Consider the following 15,445-nt stretch of genomic DNA (forward strand, 5'->3'; position numbering starts at 1 on the left):
TGTTCTATATTAAATTCCACAGTGCTGTGTACATGGAATGTATTCTTTGTCCTTCCCACTCACTTGGTTGGTCGAAGGCTTTTCTGGACATTGTTTTATATACCCAGCAAGCTGGTAGTCAAACAGTATTCGACAGATATGCTCAAGGAAGGAATGAAGGGCGCTTACATACACGGTAAGAATCAGTGTTGTTCATAATGATCTCTCATACTTAGACTGTTTGGTTTTAAGTCTGTCACATAAGGACAGAGGCAAAGAATTTGTCTGCTTTAACAACAACAACAAAACACGCAAGTAAGCAAACAAACAAAAAACGCTAGCCTCAAACTCAAGGCCGCATGAATGCTAGGAAATCACTCTGTGGCAAAGCTACCGGCTAGCTTTGCTAGTTTTAATTTCTTATTTTGTGTCAGGGTCTAAGATGGCCATTCTGGCAACTGATGCCTCTTCTGTCTCTGAAGTGTTGGGTTTACTGACCATTCCACATTAATGGGGGCCTTTAAAATCTTTTGCAAAGCAGAAGTGCGATAGCAAGGTTTCCAAAAATCCGATAGTTATCTTAAAGCCTGTAATAAGCTAGACTTCTAGAAACGACAAGAAGAAAATAAGTAGTAAAAATTTTTTTTTCTTTCAAAAGCTTGTGAAAAATAACGCTGCTTATGGGTTTTCAGTCCCTTGGCCTTAAAAAGTACCAGATTCCTTAAGAAAATGAGTAGTGGTTGAGAAACACTCAGAACAAGTGCATGGTGGGAAATATAAATTGATTTTATTGCTCTGAAGAAAGATGCCGGCCTGAGATGGAACCTTCTGGAAGAAAGTTAGCCGACGGAGCAAACTATTTCGGGAGTTTAGGAAAACTTCAGGGGACCATAAAAAGGCTCGTTGCAAGGATAGAGGACCGAATCTCTCTAATGAATCTCTCTGCAATCCGTTTGGGCCCGCCAGATCGCAAGATCGGCCTCCGATTCGTCTTGTCTGACCTAGCTGTGGGAAAAGGGCGGAAGCGCGCTATTTTAAAGTCTGCGCCGGTGTCCTTATGCCACTTCCGGCGTGGCCATGGCGGCTAACGCGACTACGAACCCGTCTCAACTCCTGCCACTAGGTAAAAGTCTTGCTCAGGGAGCGGGCGGGTTGCTGCAGTTCCACTTTGGGGGCCGAGGCTGGGCCGCCGCCCCTCCGTGCCCGGCTGTCCCGCCCTTGGCGTCGCTGGGAAGACAGACAGACCCCGTTTTGCCGTCGGTGGTCCGCTAAGGTCTCACTGAAGGGCATGCTCGGCCTTTTTTATTTTTGAGCTCTCCCCTAAGATGTCCTGAGTAGCATTCCCAGTTCTCAGCTTGGCCTTTTCGGTTTCCAGCTTAGGTAGACCCTGTATAGTATCCGCGGCATACAACGAATCTTACAATAGAAATCTGGAAACTGGCCCCGTTATTCATTAATTCAACACGCAGTTCCCGCGCAGTGCCAGAGAACTGTTGAATAACGAACTTAAATTACAGACATTGCTTTCAGATAGCACACCGGCACACATAGTGCTGAACAATTAATTCCAAGATGCCGAGACGGGTTGGTTCCGGAGCTCAGAGAAGAAGGGACAGGAAAGCTGGTCTCTATAATAATGCTTCTTCCCTGTAATCCTCTGGGGTTGGTGAACTTAGGGAATGTGGCTGTGATTGAAAGTTTTTGCAATGTTAGATGTTGTATATCGGTACAAACACTGATGAAGAAAAAGTCATGATCTCCACCTCATGGTGTGTGTGTGTTTTCCTATATTAATCAAATAATCTAAATAAAAATCACAGTCCTATTAATTGCAAATAAAGAGTTAAGTGAAAGCCTAGGCAAATATTTGTGCTAATGATTGAACAGAAATTTGTATAAGATGTAAAATTATTGAATGTTGATTCATAGCTCCAAATACATATGTAGCAGAGGATGGCCTTGTTCGACATCAGTGGGAGGGGAGGCCCTTGGTCCTGTGGAGGTTTGATGCCCCAGCACAGGGGGATACTGGGGTAGAGGGGCAGGAGTGGGTAGGTAGGTGGGTGTGAGAGCACTCTCATTGAGGCAAAGAGGAGGTGGGAGAGGGCAGATGGGGGAGGGGGGTTATGGAGGGGTAACTGGGAAGGGGGATATAATTTCAGATGTAAACGAATGGAATGACTGGTAAAAATAAATGCATAAATAAAAAGCAAAAATATTGACTGTTCTTGCTTATCTTTAATGATAAACTAATAAGTAGGCACTCAAATGTTGGTTGATTTAATAAGTGGCTAAAATTACCTTTTTCTTTCCACAGAGCTAGTGGACAAGTGTATAGGATCAAGAATTCACATTGTGATGAAGAGTGATAAAGAAATTGTTGGTACACTTCTAGGGTTTGATGACTTTGTCAGTATCCTTTTTAAAAGTAGTAATGGTGTAATACAGCTTTTTAAAGATGTATTAATATAAGTAAGAACTATAGACAGACAATGTATTTCTGGTTATTACATTAAGAATAATTTTGTTTTCCAGGAACTTGGTAGCATTTTAAGAGGTGTGTTTGCCGAGAGATGATAGAATTTTTGCCAACAAACCTTTGAATTTGTATTACTATAGTGTCGAACGTATTTGAAGCTATAAACAAAAACATACACCAGAATAAATTCAACCTTGTTTGTTTTCTTAACATCAAATTTCAGATATGGTGTTAGAAGATGTCACAGAGTTGTGAGTAAAATTAAAAGTTAAAGAGTTGGGGAGGAGGGGAGGAAATCTCTTTTTAAGTGGTCTCTGTTTACTTTTCTATTACTGTGAAGAGATATAACAGTCATCTTATAAAAGAAGGCATCTGACTGGGGGCTTGTTTGCAGTTTCAGATGGTTAGAGTCCTTGACTGTCCTGGTGGGGATTGTGGCAGCAGGCAGGAAGGCATGGAGCTGGAGTAGTAGCTAAGGGCTTATATGTTGGGACAACAACTAGGAGACAGAGAGGGGGAGAGAGGGAGAAGAGAGAGAGAGAGAGAGAGAGAGAGAGAGAGAGAGAGAGAGAGATAGTTTGAGTGCAAGTAAGCAGTAACTGTAACTGGGTATAATTTAGGATTTTTGAAACCTCAAAGCCCACTCCCATGACACACCTCCTTCAAAAAAGGCCACACCTCCTGACCATTCCCAGTCTACCAATGGAGGACCAAGTGGACCCTATTCTCCTTTAAACCAACATAGCAGCTTTAGTATGATTGATTTAAAAAAAAATTACTTGTTGGAAAACATCTTAATACTGAAATGTTATTTAATGATATTTGTGAGGTCCAGTTAAAGAATTATTATCTTAATATTATTCCAGAATTTGTAAGAAATTAGTGTGAACAAGCTTTATGGTGCATTACATTTACATGAATATCATCCAGTCGGCAGTTTGTATTTCTGAAACCTACTGTAACTATGTAAGTTCACATTCATTCATATGTGAGATGGAACCCAGGGCCTTGTGTGTGTGCTCTGCCACCAAGCTATCCTTACCCCAGGAGTAACTTTAGGGAGGGAGAGTCTTTCCAAAATACTGACTTTGATTACTTGTTTATCCTGACTCCATTTTAATCTATTTATTTAGTGAAATAACACCAGAAGGAAGAAGAATTACAAAATTAGATCAAATTCTACTAAATGGAAATAATATAACAATGGTAAGACATTAAAACTTTTCTTTTGAAATGATTTTACTTTGTGGAGCAGGGATTACAGAACTGACTTAACTGATACTTAGTTGACAGTGTTCTTGGCCTAGATGGGCTGAGGATGGGAAGGGAACCTGGGGGGGTCTGTGCCCCAAAGCAGCTGTTGAAAGAGCATTGGAGCTTAACATTAGTTTGCTTATTAATCTTGGTAGATTTGTAGCTCATCAGGAATTACGTTGTAGGGAATTACATACAGAGGCTTTGGAGAAGATGGGATTTACACTCAGGGTTATTTAGGTGATATGATAGTGTTATTAATAAATTCTCTTTCTCCAATGCAGCTGGTTCCTGGAGGAGAAGGGCCTGAAGTATGAATGGATTTCCTTGACTTATGCTCGATTCTGGCTTTTTTTTTTTTAAACCTTTAACGTTTAAAATCTATAAAATGAAGTTTCCGTTAAAGGGAAACACTTTGAAGATATACATCCATTTTTCTAAGCGAATCATGGTTATTTTGGGAAAAGAAGAGTTTTGTTTTGTCTTGTTATTTTTAAAGACTAAAAAAATAAAGATGTTTTGGTTAACTGTGATTCGATTTATTATATTGAAATAGCTAGTGGAACAAATACAGTTATTTTGATACCTGGTTTCATATTGATTTCTGCTTTTTTCCGCCCTTGTCTATATTAACTTGATTGACACAGGCATAAGTTTACTCAGTGGCTTGAGTAGAGCTCAGGGCAGAGCAGATCTGCCTGATATGCTGTCCCCCATTGGCTGTTCTTCTTTGCTAAAAGTGAACTTAGTTTTTAGGTTTTATTTTTTGAAAAAAACTTGTTTGTTTTTATTTTATGTGTATGAGTATGAGTATCTTCTCTGCATGTAGGTCTGCTTCATGTGCAGTGTCTGCAGAGACCAGAAGAGGCTGTTTGGTCCCTGGTACTAGACTTACTGTGGGTTGTTACCTGCAGTGTGGGCCTGGGAATTAAACCTGGGTTCTCTGTATGAGGAACTAGTTCTCTTAGCCATTGAGCCAGCTCTCCAGCTCCTGAACTTAATTCTTAAACACCATTCATTCCAAAATAAAATGAACTTTGAGTTTCAATATGTCATTTAAAAAACCTTAATGATTCCTTAAGAAAATTCAGTTCAAACTCTAATGTTTCATAATGATGCTTTTCATATTGAATTCAGTTTTTCTTAATTCCTATTAAAAACACAAACCATGTGTGCCATATTGTACAAGTGCAGGTAAGCAAAAGGTAATCACATCTTATATTTTCCTATCTTGAAAAAACCCATTAATTTTATTATTTTTAAGTGTGTGTGAGTGCCAGCCTGTTATCTCTGTGTACCACTTACCTGCTTTGTATCCTTGGAGGCCAGAAGATGTTGGATTCCCTGGAACTGGAATTATAAGGGGTTGTGAATCTTACATGGATGCTGGAAATGAACTGGGGTTATGTGCCAGAGTAGCAAGTGTTTTTAATTGCTGAGCCAGCTGTGTGTGTGTGTGTGTGTGTGTGTGTGTGTGTGTGTGTGTGTGTGTGTGTGTGCGCGCGCGCGTGCGCGCGCGCGCCATGGAGGTCAGAGGACAGCTCTCTCTTCTGTCTTATATGGGTCCTGAATAGAGAACTTAGGCCATCAGGCTGGGTAGCAAGTGCCTTTGCCTGCAGATCCATCTCACCCATTCCCCTCAAAGGCTTTTTGAGTATGTACATTTTAACAAAAACTTGCTTATCCTAAATTTTAGACTCCAGGCTAAGTATACTTTTAAAGAAGGTTCAATGATCAGTATTTTTCTGTATCAAGTATTTCAGCAGTAATATCTATAAAATTTTACTGTGTTTTTTATTATAAATTATTTTGCCTATGCTTATAGGCTACAGGAATTTTAACTAAATATGATTTTTTGTTTTTCCTAGAGTAAAACCATAGAGCACATATTTGCCTTATTGCCAACAGAAAGTTTATTTCACACTACTTTTGCCAGTTTTTTTCATTCTCCCTTAGCAACATTCAACTATGCTATATTTTTTCCTTCCATGTGCTAATAAGCAAAACCCAATTTATAAACTTTGAAAAATGAACTTTGAATGTACTTGTATTTTATGAATTATTTGAAGTCTTCTCATCCCAGTCCTTTTTGGAGCCAGAATCTTGCCATACCTTCCAGGCTGGCCTTGAATTTGCAATTCTGCTTCAGTGCCCCAGCACTAGAATTACAAGGAGGTTCTACCACATTAAATTTACATAAAGCAGGGCTGGTGAGATGGCTCAGAGGTTGAGAACACTGGCTGCTCACTCAGGTTCAGAGTTCAATTCCCAACAATCACATGGTGGCTCATGGCCATCTGCGAAAGGATCTGATAGTCTTTTCTGGCCTGCAGGTGTTCATGCAGACAGAGCACTCATGCATAAATGAATAAGTGAATCTTTAAAAAAGTTACAAAATGTTTATATGAAGCTTTTGCCTATGTTTCTAAAAATTTGCAAAAACTTGTGAGATTATTTTACTCTTGTTGCTGAAAAAAAAACTTGACAGAAGCAACTTAAGGAACGAAGGGGTTGCTTTCCTCTGTAGTTCCAGGGACAGGTAAGTCAGCATTACTAGGAAGACATGGCAGCAGGAGCATGGGACAGCTAGGGACAGCTAGTCACATAGTATCCATAGCCAGGAAGCAGAGGGCAATGAATGCTGCTACACAGTATTCCTGTATCCCTTCTGTTCAGACTAGACCCCAGCTATGGGATGATTGCCACCTCAACTTTAAAAGGATCCCTTACAGGAAGCCTAGAGGTTTGTTTCTATGGTGATTCTAATTCCCATCAGATTGAAAATGAGGATGAATAATCAAATTATTCTTTGTCACATGTTTTATAAATAATATCCCCAGCCTATAGCTTGACTTTTAGTGGTATTTTTGATAGAATTTACTTTTATGTAATTATGTTAGGCTGTATTTTCTTCTGGTTCAAATTGATCAGAAAGTTCATTGCTCTGTGTGTGTGTTAACAGAAAAGGAAAAATATTACTTAGTATAATAAATATTTTAGCGTTTCTGCTTTTAAAAACATTCTTTTAATTTCCAGAACAAAGTTACTTACTTATAATACCGTTTGGCTTACATGATATACATATTGCTATATTGCCTAATTTCAGGATAACTATGGTTTGGTTGCTGTTGCAGTAAGTATTAAAATATAAAAATGGCTTATTCGAGGGCTCACCCTGTGGGTCCGTTTCTAGTACAGAGCCAGCACACAGACTCTGTTGCTCAGTCCAAGCCGTCCCCGATCTCACTCTGTCTGCACGACTCTCTTCCCTGCCTATCTTACTACCTCCATCCTGGGGTGTTTCTTTACTCCAAATCCCAACACAAACACAACTCTTAGGGCCTCATAGCTTTTCATACAAGTTTATATATCAAACTCTCAATCCACAAACCTACAAAATAAGATTACATCAAATAGACAAAGGTACAAACTGCCCTTCTATATGAGATATAAGACCTATAAAATCCTTAAAATGTTCATAGCTACTTAACACCAATTAAGCCCATCTGGATCTAATTCATCCTTCCCAAGGTCCATCTTGGAACTTCTCTCTTGGTCCTCTTCTGTCCTCTGACCTCTGACCCCCTTTCTCCACTTCTCTTACCCTGCCCAATCATCAGCCCTCATTTTATTTTATTAATTAAAATGGGAAGGTCTGATGAAGTCCTGAGTATGTGACTAGGCTGCACTTCTTGGGGAAGTAGAATTAGCATTAAAATATAAACAGCCTTAGGACCATCAACAGGTTGCTTGTTCTTTTCATTTTGGAACACGCTGAATGATGCGACACTGGCTTTTCCCACCTCTTCATTTTCAGTACCAGGGAAACGTGGTGGTCATTGCCAACTTCTTTTCTCTGAGGACCTAGCACTCTGCAGGGAGCATATGTTCTTAACATCAGTGTGCTGTAAGTATTATAGGAGGAGTCAGAATTGCTCATGTGGCTGCATGGATGAGGCCACTTGCTTCCAGTCACACTAAGTCTCCTAGTCTGTTCTCAGAGCTGAGAATCAAATCCAGAGTCCTGTACACGCCTCACCGAGCTGCGTTCTCAGCTCTCCCAGTCTTCTCTGTAACAGTAATAAAATTTATATAATTCCCTTTTGTTTATACTTTTATCCTCAGTTTGTTTAGAATAGACACTATTCTGAATTTTTCTTTTTAATTTTTTAAATTTCTTTTGAAAAAAGATTTATTTACTTATTATGTATAAGTATGCTATAGCTGTCTTCAGACACACCAGAAGAGGGCACTGGATCCCATTGCAGATGGTTGTGAGCCACCATGTGGTTCCTGGGATTTGAACTCAGGATCGCAGGAAGAGCAGTCAGTGCTCTCTTAACCACTGAGCCATCTCTCCAGCCCCTGAATTTTTCTGCCTTGGCACTGTCAGGATCTCTAACCATAAAATATGAGTAGACTACCCCCTTTATTCTCTGTTCATTTATAACTGTCTAGTCGCTGCCAAGTATCCTGATTATATAATCTCTCTTTGAACCATCAGAATAAGGTGTTATTTATTGGGCTCTCCCAAGTCATCTAATATTTATTTAGTCAAGGACCAGGAGCACTGGCATTAGATAACTAGAACTTGTGGGAGAAGATGCTGTGGTAGAGGGTCTAGTTGGGCAAGATGGGTGGGTTTAATCTGGAAGGATGTTAAGCTGGGTGCTAGTCATACTTGACCTTTCACTTTGGCTGGTTGGTAGCCCCTGGCAAGATGATAGTTGAGCTCCCTGCCCACCTTGTAGTCAGTGTCCACTGGAATTGGTCACCTCCAGGGACTGTTTACTGCTTTCTAACCTTGAGGAGGGGCTTTATGAGTTTGAAACTTTAGGAATTTTCTGAGCTTTTGGAATTTCAGGCACCTCCCTCTATGAAGGGATGCTCTGATTCAGAGGAAGTAGCTATGCAACAGAAGCAGGAGTGTGACCAGGTCTTAATGAAAGAAGCAGGGGCACACACATAAATGGATTAGAGTGGACCTGGACAAGGGCCACTGCTTCAGAAATAGATGTGGCAGAAAGAAAGGCCTGCCACATCTGAAGAACAGTCTTCAGGATTTGCACTGATCAGACCTGTATTTGCACCCATTACTCACAGCCTGTGCTGTGACTTTGACAGTGTTAGGTTTCAGGCTCTAGGACATTTTTACTTGAAAGAATCATGAGCTGGGATCTGGAATGAGTTGTTTTCTAAATCCAATGTTGGGGCTGATGATATTGTATCTTTGGCCCCATTGAAAAGTGACACATGAGCCTGGAAAGATGGCTCAGCAGGGAAGAGCACTTGCTGCTCTGTCAGAAGACCCGACTTTGGTTCCCAGCACCCACATCAGGTGACTCAAAACTGCCTTAACTCCAAGTTAGAGTTATCAGACGCTTTCTTCTGGCCTCCACTAACCCAGAAACACACGACTGACACACTCATACATGTAAACAAAAATAATTAAAAAATGAAAAGTGAAGCATGAGTAACAAGAAATGAACTGGATGTCTTTAAAATGAAAAAAAAAAAAAATTTCCAAAGTAATGGCATGCATCTACAGTCTCAGCACTTGTGCCAGAGAAGGAAGGTTGCTGCAAGTTTGAGGCCAACCTGATACATGTATTGAGTAAGGACAAGGCCAGGCCAGGCTACAAAACAAAACTTTTTTTTTTTTCTTTCAAAGAACACCTCAGGAAGTGAAAAAGATGAACCACAGAGTACGAGAAAGTATTTGTGACTTAAATTTGAAAGGAAAAGTATTGGCTTAGGACCACCAAGACTGAGTTCTCAGCACAAAGGAGACTTATTTGCCTTAGAGAGACAGGGAAGGAATAAGGGACAAAGATAGGAGATGGAGGAAGACAGGAAGATGGATGGAAGAGAGGAAGGGAACAAAGAGGGAAGGAAGGGGACAAAGGAGAGGAGCAAGTGGTATTTATCCGGAGGGAGACAAAGGAGAGTCTCTCAATGGAGAGACAGACATGGCACATAGGAAAATGGCAGTTTATAAAGGTACAAGGGGAAACCCTGTGTTCAGATGAGGTGTTTCATTTTAAAAATTGGGCATGTTAACTAGGTGACCCAAAGGGGGCTTTTGATTTCTGAACTTCAGTACTTTGATAGCTAGACCGTAGTAGTCAGAAAACAGAAGCAAAAAAAGTGTTGCTGAGAAATGGAAGAAATTGGATTCTAGGGGACTGCTGGGGTAAAGACGTAGCCACCATGGGAAACAGTTTGACAGACCCACAGAGTTACGTAGTGTGTATGTGTCATACCAGTCCCACTGCTGGGTTACACCTTCAGCAGAACTAGCTCACAGTCCAGCTGTCCCCACTCATACCTTCACCAGCTGTAGAAAGGATGAAGTACTATCAAGGGACAACTCAATTGAGAAATTGACCTCTTCGGTGTGGTTTCCAGAGCAGGCAGATCCACAGAAGGCAAAGAGGAGTTGGTGGCCAGGGCTGGGTAGAGAACAGGAGAGTGACTGATAAAGGACACAGTGTTTGTCTTTGAGTGGTGCAAACATGGAATTAGTAGTGACAGTCTGCAAAGCTTTGCGAATATATGGAAACTTACTATACTCAGGTGATTTTGCACCCAGATTATATTTCAGTTTTAAAACTCAGGATGAGGTGAGATCTATAACTTAATGAGACTAAAGAACCATTTCCATGAGTACTGCTTAGCCTGTGACTGAAATAACACTTTCTGAACATCAAAGCCTCTTGGTGAGATGGCTTAGTGGGTAGAGGCACTGGCTGGTAAGCCTGACCTGAATCGAATCCTTGGGACCCAACCACGTGATAAGAAGAAAAGAACTAGCAAGTTGTCCTCTGTCCTCCACACTCAGACCCATGTATATAATAACTGGTTAAATAAACAAACGAATAGATAGATAGATAGATAGATAGATAGATAGATAGATAGATAGATAGATAGATAGATGAAAGTATTTTTGATTAAGCTAGAATAATAAGAGTTCAAGGAATATTGTTTTGGGCCATAAGCCTGAGAAGGTTGGACTGTTTTTTTTAACACATGGGGTTGGGATGGACAGGGACTCACTATTTGGACCTGGAACTTTCTATATAGACAAGGGTGGCTTTGAGTGCTGCGATTAAAGGCACAAGCAAATGAACTCAACTCACGGAGAAAAGGCAGTTTCAGTTAGGTTTTTATTTTGTTAAATTTAACATTTTTTTTGGATATTGTTTTTCAATATCCAACTTTTAAATTTTCTTTATAAACTTGATAATGAGAGGCTTAATTCAGTTGGGGCTATTATCATTATTGATGACTCTAAGCCATCATATATGCCAGTTTAAATCAGGAGCTAGCTGGGCATAACTCGGCATGGGGAATTGAATGCATTTTTAGACTTGGAATTTGGCCAGCAGGTCAAAAGCACAAAAAGACAGAGAAGAAAGGAAGGAATGCTGCTTTGCCACTTCTTTTGTGTGTTTTCTTTTGTGTGCAGGGAGATTAGTCAACACACCTGGGTGTTCTCTGCTCTCATGGGCGGATTTGATTATGGAAAGGAGAAGAAATGTAGGCATACTGACTCCACTTTCCTTTTGGGACTGAGTTGCTTGGAGTCTGCCATCTTTGTTGTTTTATGGCCATCTGCTTCTACACAAGAATCCGAGGTTGGGTGAATTTCAGAAATGCTGAACTTCATACAACGATGTTAACCACAGTTCACTGATTGAAGCCACCAAGTCTATGTGTTTTTGTAAGACTCCAATAGCCCCCATCTCTGCTGCACTGGTACAGCAGCCTTCTCAGGCTTCTGGCTGTCCCTTACCTTATCATATATGTCTTTCGCAGCCCCCAGCCACAGGGATGATTTCTCTAGCATATCGAGTACAGACATAGAATGTTGGCTTTAAATCCTTCAGTAACCCACCATCTAGAAATGAGCCCAAGCTTTACAGCAGGATTCTAGGGCCTATTGACCCACTAACAGAAGTTCCTGGCTCTTGCTCCCCAGTTTGGATTTTGGCTTAATGCATATTAAGCCTCTGGGGAAATGGTCTTCTATTTATGATGGACTGTAGTATTTCATCCTCCAGGAAGTCCTTTAAGATCCCTTACAGCACCACCCACTGCTCACATAGATGCACGGTAGAGACTTCAAAGGCTTCCCCAATCTCGGCTGTTCATCGCTGGGAAAATAGCATCTAGTATGGATGACATGCAAAGTCCTTCTTTCAAGGGAGATGAATCTTGTTCCTTGTTTAGGTTAGAATTCAGAATTTAAGCTGGTTTTAGCAGCACCAGCATAGTTTGCTGGCATGGTTGTTAGACCTTCAGTGCAGGGAGGCACAATTATTAAGATTGTGCTAAAGATCAGGAGGTCAGTTCTTGTGCTCTTGTGAACTTTAGAAAGACAGCATCTGACATCTCCAAGTAGTGATCTCAGGGTCTGATGCCGAGTTCATGCCTTGTAGACCCAGTCTCAAGGTCTGTGAGGTCAGGGTACATTTGCAGGAACAAGATGGATGGAAAGCAGATTAAATCTACTTATCCGAGGGTGACACAGACTGAATTTGGTTGTTAAGGTTTCATTTTCAACTTTAAGAAAATTTATGAAGCCAAGCACAGCGATGGTGGTTTCTATCTCTAATCCCAGCACTAAAACCAAGCCAAACCAAACCAAACCAAACCAAACCAAACCAAACCAAACCAAACCAAACCAACCAAACCAAACCAAACCAAACCAAACCAAACCAAACCAAACCAAACCAAACCAAACCAAACCAAACCAAACCAAACCAAACCAAACCAAACCAAACCAAACCAAACCAAACCAAACCAAACCAAACCAAACCAAACCAAACCAAACCAAACCAAACCAAACCAAACCAAACCAAACCAAACGCAGTCTTAATATCAACTGACCACCAGAGGGCGCTGTAGGACTAGCCTCTGAGTGGCAGTAGTCTGTGATTTTTTTTTTTTTTTTTTTTTTTTTCCCCACTACCAGAAGCCCAGAGGAAACTCGGTTTCTGGTTACCTACTCTGCAGTATTGCTGGATTACAAGATAAACCCAGAGAGAATGTTTCTTCCTTCCTTCCTTCCTTCCTTCCCTTCTTCTTCCTCTTCCTCTTTCTCTTCCTCCTCCTCCTCCTCCTCCTCCTCCTCCTCCTCCTCCTCCTCCTCCTCTTCCTCTTCTTCTTCTTCTTCTTCTTCTTCTTCTTCTTCTTCCTCTTCCTCCTCCTCTTCTTTCTTCTCCTCCTCCTCACTATCACCTTCGCCTTCTTCTTCTTTCCTTCCTTCCTCCTTCTCCTCTTCTTTTTCTGGACAGGTTTTTACCATGTAGACCAGGCTGGCCTTGAACTCAAAGAGTTCTGCCTCCTGAGTTGTGGTTTTAAAGGCACTCACACTCCATGCCCTGTATATACTTTTTATAAAAAGAAAATCAATTTTGACTAGAGAGATGACTCAGCGGTTAAGAGCACTGGCTATTCTTCCAGAGGAGCTAGATTTAATTCCCAGCACTCACAGGGCAGCTTACAACTATCTGTAACCTCTTTTCCAGAGGATCTGACACCCTCACATAGACATACATGTAGTCAAAATACCAATAAATTATTTTTAAAGAGGAAACACATTTTCATTCATGAAGAATAATGTGTTTACCTGGACTATGTCTCATGCCTGCTAGGGAAGTGCTCTACCTATATTCTGTAGTTTTAAATTAAGGACAAGATATCACTAAGTTATTCAGATTGGTATTGAAACTCACTTTTTATCTCAAGCTGGTCTTGAACTTTGACTCACCGGCTTCAGCCTGAATGTCATGTTGTGAACTCAACCCTGAGCTGTAGGCTAGGACTCAGGACTGTAATTTAATCTTTGCCAGTTGTTTGGCTTTGGACAGGTTACACACTTAACTGTGCTGGCTTTGATTTCCTAACTTGTAAACTGGGGGGAAAATAACTACCATTCAAGCTTCTGAAGATTAACGAAGACAAGATATAAAAAACATCCATAATAGTTTAGATTTATAGCAAATTCTCAGGAAATGGAAGTTTTTTTTTTCTGTTGAAGAGAATTTTTCTTTTTTCTTTTTTATTAAAACATAGCCATATTGTTTAGTTAGAGTAACATATACAACAAAATAGCAGCTGTCCTTATGACATTTTCAAACACATTGAGTTGAACTCCCCCACACCTGCCTCTCTTGCTTTCCCCACCCTATCCACTTTCACACCACACTGAAAAAGGCTTATGAGGTCAGGTTACTGTGATCTCACACCTCCTCCTGAATACACACAGGACTCATATCCTGTATGTAAACAAATGATTCCTCACTTCTAAAAAAATGAGACGTTTACAGATCAAAGGTTCCTCCTTCCCTCTGGGAGAGAAAAATGTAGTTAAAAGGCTCCCTACTTCCTTACTTGACTGGGTTCTAGCAGCTTGTGTAAGGTCTGTGAACAGAGACTCTGCACAAGAGATGTCCCACACTCACTGTCCACTTCTCTGCTGACAGTGTTCCGAAGAGCTGTTGTTCTATAGCAGCAAGGAACTAAGTGGCCTTGGTTCATCTCCAAGCACTGGGGCCTCCCTCAGCCAATTTTCCTTAACAAGTAGTGGACAATCTTCCAACTGATGTGTCCATTTTTGGGAGTAGAAGTGTCCCTAATACGGTAAAAACCCATACTACATAAATATGAAAAAGTCTATGGAAAGTCATATTATACACCCTCGAAAGGTAACTTCTGTGGACAAATTTTCAATGTGGCCAGAAAGAACACTTGATTTTTAAAATTTATTCCTTTATTTATTTTACATCCCAACCAGAGCTTTGCCACCTTCCTTTTCCCTTCCCCCCAGGCCTTTCTCACCTTCTCTGAAAAGGGGAGACCTCTCTTGGATATCAATCCACCTTAACGTATCAAATCATAGTAGGAGTGGGAGCATCTTTCTGCTATTGAAGTTAGATTAGACAAGGCCATGCAGTTAGAAAGAGATCCAAAGTCAGGCAACAGAGTCAGAGACAGTCCTTGCTCCTGCTGTTAGAAGTACTACGTGAACCAAATATGGATGCCTCCTCAGAGGCTCTGCCAAAGCCATACTGATACAGAGGAAGATGCTTGCAGCTAACCATTGGACTGAACCCAGGGACCCCAGTGAAAAAACTAGAGAAAGGACTGAAGGAGCTGAAAGGGTCTGCAACCCCATGGGCAAAACAACATTATCAACCAACCAAACCCTCCAGAACTCCCAGAAACTAAAATACCAACCATTGAGCACACATGGAGAGACCCATGGCCCCAGTTGCATATGCAGGAGCCATGCAACTTTCTGTCCTGTAAAACTCCAAAGTCCCATGATGTCTCCACTCCAACAGAAACATAGAATAATTGACAATCTCCTTCAATAGAGGTCTGTCTCCCTCAGCCTCCGTTAATCCCAATCAAACAGTGGCTATCAGTGCTGCCTTCATCCCTGCCTGGAGCCAGCTAGCAAGATGGTTATCTATCTTCCTGAGTCTTCTAGCTACATGTCATGATTGGATCACTGTGGCCTGAACCCTTGGTGTCTGACCAACAAAAATACCCAGAGAAACCTATCTCTCATCATGCATAACCTTGCATTCCTGCACCCCAGTTCAAGGTATCTCAGGCCTATGAGGAGCGTAGGGAAGAGGAGAAGGGAGGGAGGGAGTCAGTGGCTGCTGATAAAGACAGAGAAACAGAAGAGAGAGAGAGAGAGAAGGAAAGCAATCTAAG

At 41.0% G+C, this 15,445-nt stretch overlaps 1 protein-coding gene and 1 pseudogene across 2 annotated transcripts in view; both read left to right on the forward strand.

Annotated features, from left to right (window-relative positions):
* LOC308432243 (protein FAM98A-like) overlaps positions 1–15,445 on the forward strand; it is a 58,881-nt pseudogene that overhangs the window by 16 nt on the left and 43,420 nt on the right. The window lies entirely within an intron of this gene.
* On the forward strand, positions 1,057–4,233 carry LSM5 (LSM5 homolog, U6 small nuclear RNA and mRNA degradation associated; the record flags this gene model as incomplete). The annotated part of the gene is made up of 5 exons (XM_080932210.1): positions 1,057–1,102; positions 2,297–2,392; positions 2,682–2,709; positions 3,592–3,664; positions 3,997–4,233. 5 exons carry the CDS (start codon positions 1,057–1,059, stop codon positions 4,027–4,029), a joined length of 276 nt encoding a protein of 91 aa, XP_080788336.1. The 3' UTR covers positions 4,030–4,233.

This window comes from Micromys minutus (assembly GCF_963924665.1).
Source record: "Micromys minutus genome assembly, chromosome: 18".
NCBI lineage: Eukaryota > Metazoa > Chordata > Mammalia > Rodentia > Muridae > Micromys > Micromys minutus.